Here is a 7,527-nt window from a genome sequence, read left to right as displayed (position 1 = left end):
CCAAACAAAGTAGTTTCGCTTTCACAACGAAGCACACAGCGTCTTCACGACATGGCTGCAGCGTCAACAACAAAACTACAGCGAGAATAAAGTTAGGCCTTCTTTCTTTGCGTGAACATTTGGGCAGCGTTATGCAAATCTTCCCACATCATGACGTAGACATGTGGGGGCATTTTAGAACGAGCCGTTCAAGGTAGGCATGGCTGACTCTTAACTTTTATAAAGAATATCTCTTTGGATTTGAGACTTTAGTCTTTGCAACTTTACAGATCTTCTTAATGCACCAAGAGCTTGTAACACTCCAAAGAGAAAGGAAAAATTGAAATCGCATCATATGACCCCTTAAGTTTGAACAGCAAACCTGCATGATCTCAAAGCTCAAGCAGGATATATACATGACGTTAAATATATACATGTTATGCATGTTTAATGGAATGAAATTCAAAATCCTTTAATAAAAAAAAAGTAGGTTTTAATAGGTCAAGTTTTCCTTGAATTCCACAAAGTGATCAGCTGAACTACACACAGTGAATAGGGCTAGACGATATAGTGTTAAAAAATCATTATTAATAATAATAATAATAATAATAATAATAAACTTTAGATTAAAATAAGTAAAAATATATTTATCTTTTCATTAAAAGGCATGAATATATTTGCACTTATTTTTTTATTTAATGTTCTGATACAAATTAAAATAAATGTAGATTAAATGTTTTAATGCAAATAATTACAATTAATTAAAAATAAAGTTAAATCGATGATATTGTGTTTTATTGTCATTTATTATAGTATATTTTACTTAATATTTTACACATTTGTATATAGAAACATTATACACTGAAACATTTACCTACATAAAATGCCATGTGAAGACTTCTGTGAGCATGAAAACAAATGACAAAAACAATATTCAAGATCATTTTAAACTACATAGAGCATTTAAGATTCTTAACGGCCTTTTTGGACATTTTAGTAAGCGAATTTAAAACAATTTAAAATTCAAAACCCATTGACACCCTGCTGTATATCTGTTATAAGCTTAGCAAAAGTTGTCATCCAACATTTGTATGCGGAGTCAGTTTCTGAAGCGAAGTGAGCCAGAAAAGAGTGTATCATACCTAGTGAGGTTGCCTGCATAACTCCTGCCTCCCTGCTGGTATTCCTGCCTTTTCTTCCTCAAGGCAGATGGGACATGCACTCTTTCCCTGATGAGGGCATCACTTTTACTGCCTTCTGCCATCCTGAAGCAATGCTCCGCTTCTGCGTCACTACAGCAACCTGGGAGATCACGACAGAGTAAAAGAAAGATGATAAACAAACAAAATCAACAGTCAAGTGAGATGTCAAACACACCTCACATATTTGTGTGCAGATTCTGTGAAGAGGTCTAGAGCAGTCACGCATTAAGAGTCTATTGCTTGATTTGTTGCTCTTCAGTATTTACTTGCAGGCTACATGATGCCACTGTCTTATTTTTGTATGTGTATAATTCTTAAACAGCACTTTATTTTGCTTTGGCATTAACACTTTAGTATCATGACAACCCTAGAGCACCCCACAGTCTTCCATCTTTCAGTTGGCATCAGCTCTATGCATTACCGAATGGGTGTGGAACGATCAGGAATGTCACACTTGCGTGAATGGATGGGGTGAAGGGACAACGTCTAGGTAGCAAACTTTCATTACCAAGTGTTTGAGAGATGCAATATCAAAGTCACAAAGTCAACAAGACATTGTGATTTTAGTGATAACACTTAGAGATATTTAAGCAGTATGGACCATTATGTATTGAAGCAAATGTGACAATTTTGCTCAATTGAGATTAAGAAAAAATGAGTACATTTACATGCAAACTAATAATCAGTTAATAATTGGATCGATGGCTCAATGGGACTGAAAAGCCTTCTTTTAAACTCCTTAATTGATCCAAATGAGCTTCACTGGAATGAAATTTCAATCTGATTAAAAGGGGTGGTGTAGATCTTAAATAATTAGTTCAATATGAAAATATTAGCCATTAGCTTACTGCGAAACTACTTTCTCAATTGGATTAAGAAAGACCGTGTGCACATGCACAGTCATGATCTGTATGTTTATTTAGGTCATACAATGTTCACGTTTATTTACTTGATTTACTTATTTATTACGAAGTGCTCAGTAAAGGGGACACTGAATATTTGATAAAAAGAGATTTATATCAGTTAGTTCCAGTAACACTCCTACAGTGGCTTTCTCTGTTGCAGACTGACAGACTGCATTTGCACAGAAATTTAGTTCTAAATAAATGCAATGACCATGTAAATTAATATTTGAATCAGATCACAAAGGTTAGGGTGTGTACACTAACACTACCGTTCAAAAGTTGAGGGTTGGTAAAATTGAATGTTTTTGAAAGACGTCTCTTGCAATTGCAGTCCTAAGACTATTTATTTGATCAAAAATACAATAAAATGTTAATATTGTGAAATATTACAATTGAAAATGTAATTTATTCCTGTTATGGTAAAGTTAAACTTTTAGCATCATTAATCCAGTCTTCAGTGTCACATGATCCTTCAGAAATCATTCTAATAAGCTGATTTGCTGTTCAAAAAACATTTCTTCTTGGTTTTTTTTTTTTTCAGGATTGTTTGATGAATTGATTAAAAAACACCTTTTTTAGAGAATTTTTTGTAACAAATGTATATGTCTTTACTGTCACATTTAATCCATTTAAATCATCCATGCTGAATAAAACAATTACATTTCTAAAAATAAAAACAAAACTTCCTGACTCGAAACTTTTGAAAGTGTGTATATAAACAGTACTTTCAGAATCTGAAATGTGATTCAGTCAGATTAATGAAAATCAGTGCATGTTAACACACCCATTGTCCACTGCAAAGTTCCCACTGTGATGACCAAATCAAATAGAGCACAAGTACAATAAAAAAGGACATTATTACACAATTACATACACACACACAAAAAACAACACAGACACACACAACCAGTCTTACCTTCACTGCCGACTCTAAGTGTGCAGTCTGAAGCCACGCTAAGTGTGCGAGACTCCACTGAGTCCAGGCTCTCGACTGAGTCCTCTCTCCTGTAGCCCGACTGCTTCAGACTGAACAGATCCTCCCTGTCAGAGAACCAGCCCTCCGCGTACCCACTGTCCCTCACACTCGACTTGGACTGCACAGACTCCTCCAGAGCCTGAAGAAGGTGAATAAAGAGCCAAAACCTCAGAGAGGGTTGAAAAGTGAGTTTTAGCAAACAGACTTGAGCTCCAGTAGACTTTTACTGTGGTTTTTCATTTTACTGACTGAAGAAATTACCTAAATGCTGAGCAATATGTCGGTAAATTCTTTGATAATTACTATGCGGAGACTGACAACACTGACTTACGCTTGACTGAATCATTTTATCAGGAGACAAAATTAATGGGGAGTTCTGGACCTGCATGACATCCTTTCTAAAAAACACAGAGTCCAATCACACGAGACTCAACTGTAACATCTTTCTATTTTAGTAATGTAATGATTCGGACTAGTGAGGGGCCTGTTTGTCTTATGGATATATTCCAATGCATAAACACTTGATAGAAACTTTATGTGAAATGTTTTAAAATAGAATGAGAAGGTATTTTAAGTTGTAGACACATTAAATTGACATTTTATCATTGTGCAACAAATCTCAGACTTACACCCTTGTTTATTTTATTTAATAATAATAATAATAATAGTTTAAAAAATCACTTAAGGTATTAAACTATAAACATCAAACTGGCATTTCATCATTTGCGCAACAGAATCTCACATCCTTGTTTTATAAATACTTTATATAACAATAATAATAATAAGAATTTTAAAATAGATATGTAAAAGGTATTTTAAGCTAGTATAAACACAACAAATTTACATTTTATTGTTTGTGCAACAACTCTCAGACTTGTTCATCCTTGTTTATTTTAAAAATATTTAATATAATAAAAATAATAATAGTTATTATTATTAAATATTTTAAATGATTTAAAAGTAAATTCTTTACATTGAAGGCATTTTAAGCTATAAACACAAAAAACTGACATTTCTAATTTAGCAACATTGATAATTACATCCTTGTTTATTTTATACAATAATTTCATGAATTAAAAATTTAAACTGAGTTTTAAAAAAATTAGTTAAATTAAAAACAAAAGAAAAACAACGTAAAAGTTTCACTATTAAAAGGTATTTTAGGTTATAAACACATCAAACTAACATTAATTGATCTTGCGCATCAGCTCTCAAACTTGCATTGCACTTTCTTTGAATAAAAGAAAATAAAAGAGAAAAGGGAAAAAGAAAAAAAATCGCATCAAAAGTAAATACCTTAGATAATGCTGTGCCCAGCAAACCTTCAAAGGCTTTTAGATTCAGCTGTGGTCCAGTGTAAAACGGATCAGACTGGGCCTTCCTCCCCAACCAGTATATAGTTATCAAAACCTGTATGTAATAACAGGATGACAGAAAAAGCGTTAAAAAAATAAATAAATAAAAGACTTCAAACAAACGAGGACAAAATATAAATTGAAAAAAAGGAGGAAGATAAACTTGAATCTGTATTTTTCCCTAATTAACATGTAGATATTAATTTATAATTTATTTATTTAAATCAGAATTTTCACTTTCACAAGTTTTAATATGAAATGACACAAAAGCAAAGCCTCTGAGAATTCAGTGCTGTGCGTGATTGCGTGTGACATGAATGGCTTCTGTGTCCCAGTTACATTCCTGTTCTCATCTATAAAACTTTGACCATTTACACACACACACACAAACACAGGGTGCCAACAGGACAGGAATGTGGCACACGTACAAGACAATGAAGACAACAGGGCTTTGTGGTGCCTGTTGGATCTCTAAGATGAATTATTCTAATTTTAATTATTCTAATGAGGAATCAAATATTAGCAAAACAACATATTACCAATGAAACAAAGAAGCATAGCAGACGGTACATGCAGATGCTGTGCAGTTCCAGTTCAAATTCCTTTCACATGTTCAAAACTCTAATTAGAATTAATCATTAGTCATCATCAGTACCACTTATCTTTTTTCCCCTAACATTACTTACTCTGAAACAATCATGAGTGCACTGGAGCAATCTCTGAAACAATCGTGAGCAAGTAAGAGAGCTATTTGAAAACCACATGGAGGTGTAACACTAAAACACTTTTCTAAATTAAACAATTGTTCATATTTCAAAACGTTGTTCTTCAATTGAGTCATTAATCCATATATATTATAGTGCATGCAAAGCAGTGCTTTAAGCGGCTTTAAATGACACCGCAATAACACCTTCAGCAGAAGACTGCGACGAGATAAAATTTATAAGTATGCAAACTAAAGAGTCAAAGGCCAAATTGAGTTTACATTAAAGACAAACCATGCATAGACTCACTTGATGCACCGTTTAGTTCAGAAGTTATTGGTTTGTGATTAAGAACAAGCTTTTAATAGCAGAAAAACTTACGTTTTTCAGTCTCCTGCTTGTCTCTTCACGTCTAAGCAGAAGGAGAGAAGGAGGTTAAATGTGATGAACATTCACCGTCACACACACAGATCAGTTCCAGCTCACACTAACAGTACCAGCAACTAAATCCACCCCATACCCTCCAATAAAATCAAGTCATTTCTATAAATGGACCTCAACTACATACCACATAAGCTTTACAGTAAGTCACTAATCATGTACACATCATGATTTTTATTCACAACAAGCAATGTATACAAAGCTTGCAGTGCTAATGTAACGAAGACAATCAGCAAGTGCTCAAAAGAAACTCAACTATCTGACAGAGGAACATACTTGTTCCCTCAGCGTGCTGACACTGGACATGTGAGCCATCTGTTTGTCACCATGAACTAGCAAATATGGTTTTGCAAAGGAATTCAGCTATTTAAACACCAGGTGCTAAGTGTCAAGCTACCTCAAATATAAGTCAGACAGGCTATAAGAAAACAGAACTTGAGCTGTGGTTCTGATGTTATTAAGTGAAAGTGTCTATGTTATTTCGTTGAGCCCTAAACCAACATGACTGCGAGAAAGTATGCAAGTTAAAAATAGCACTCAGATCCACTATAGCTTCACCATAGCATTTGGTTTGAAGGGACAGTCATATGGAGTTAAATTTAGAGATCACTGTGCCCCCCGCTCCACCCTCTCGTGCCCCTCGTCCTTCTACAAGGCCAATGGTAGGGACATCTCAGCAGGATGGACAACATGATTTATTGTTCAGGGTTGAGTCAGGACCTAGAAAATGAGGCTGTGTGACGAAATGCATAGAGCAAGAGTTGGGACTGAAATTAGTTTTTGGAAATACTTCATGGAAATTTCATGTTTTTTTTGTTGTTGTTGTATAGACAGGGATAACAGAGCAGTGGTTCTCAAACAGGGGGTTGAGGCCCACAACAAACCTTTAAAGGGGCCATTAGATGACTTAAAAGTATTTAAAATAATAAATTATAATTAATATATTAAAATAATCTAACTGAAACCATTTTTCTTCCATATGGGGGGCCTTCAAATACTGAAGAACAAAATAACAGTCAAAAAGGTTGAAAACCACTGTAGAGAGAGGACAAGATACAAGGTAGAAGGAAAGCAAACTGAACATTACGGAAACAACGGAACGCCGGACTCAAACTCAATGTCCACGTGAGCACCCTAACTCAACTTCTAACTACAATGCCACATTTCAGACAACTAACGCATATTAATATATGCGTTAGTTGTCTGAAATGTGGCATTGTAGTTAGAAGTTGAGTTACGGTGCTCACGTGGACATTGAGTGAGTCCATTGTAGTTAGAAGGGATAGTTCACCCAAAAACGAAAATGTTGTCATTATTTACTCACCGTCATGGGGTTCCAAACCTGTATGAATTTCTTTCTTATGTTGAACATAGAAGATATTTTGAAGAATGCTGGTAATCAAACAGTTGATGGTCCCCATTGACTTCCATAGTATTTTTTCCCTACTATGGACGTCAATGGGGACCAACAATTGTTTGGTTCTTCAAAATATCTTCTTTTGTGTTTAACATAAGAAAGAAACTTATACAGGTTTGGAAGTTTGGAGTACAGGTTTGGAGTAAATGATTACAAAATTTTCATTTTGGGGTCAACTATCCCTTTAAACAATATATTTCTTCTAAATAGAAGACCTGCAAAGGATAAGTATCGCTTTTTATTTCTCCTCTTTCCTATTACTTGTTTCACTTCTGTTTCAGTTTTTATAACCATTTCTTACTATGTGTAAGTAAGTTGTTGTTTTTTAGCATGTAAGTTTGGCAGTGTTATTTTTTAGGATTACTGATAAACTACTGTCGTTTGATTTGTATTATTTGTATTTGTTATGTATTTGTCTGAATTTATTATGTCTGTATAGGTCTTTTATTAAGTTTTTAGTTTTATTTAATTTGAGTTATTTTAATACTTCAACAAACTAAATGGAAATGAAATAATATATATATTGAATTTATAAATGTGTATGTATA

General features: G+C 34.0%; 1 protein-coding gene across 8 annotated transcripts in view; it reads right to left on the bottom strand.

The window, feature by feature from the left end:
• lmo7b (LIM domain 7b) overlaps window positions 1-7,527 on the bottom strand; it is a 48,926-nt gene that overhangs the window by 32,547 nt on the left and 8,852 nt on the right. For all 8 annotated transcript variants that reach the window (XM_016575198.1, XM_016575201.1, XM_016575194.1 and 5 more), the window contains exons 6-9: window positions 5,503-5,533; window positions 4,359-4,472; window positions 3,003-3,201; window positions 1,122-1,281 (exon numbers count right to left, since the gene is read on the bottom strand). In XM_016575198.1, coding sequence (XP_016430684.1) covers window positions 1,122-1,281; window positions 3,003-3,201; window positions 4,359-4,472; window positions 5,503-5,533 — 504 coding nt within the window. The remainder of the gene's footprint in view (window positions 1-1,121; window positions 1,282-3,002; window positions 3,202-4,358; window positions 4,473-5,502; window positions 5,534-7,527) is intronic.

Source organism: Sinocyclocheilus rhinocerous, unplaced genomic scaffold (assembly GCF_001515625.1).
Source record: "Sinocyclocheilus rhinocerous isolate Xijiao unplaced genomic scaffold, SAMN03320098_v1.1 scaffold1254, whole genome shotgun sequence".
Taxonomy (NCBI): domain Eukaryota; kingdom Metazoa; phylum Chordata; class Actinopteri; order Cypriniformes; family Cyprinidae; genus Sinocyclocheilus; species Sinocyclocheilus rhinocerous.
Note: the sequence above shows the minus strand (reverse complement) of the source record. Positions and strands in the feature narration are given on the sequence as shown.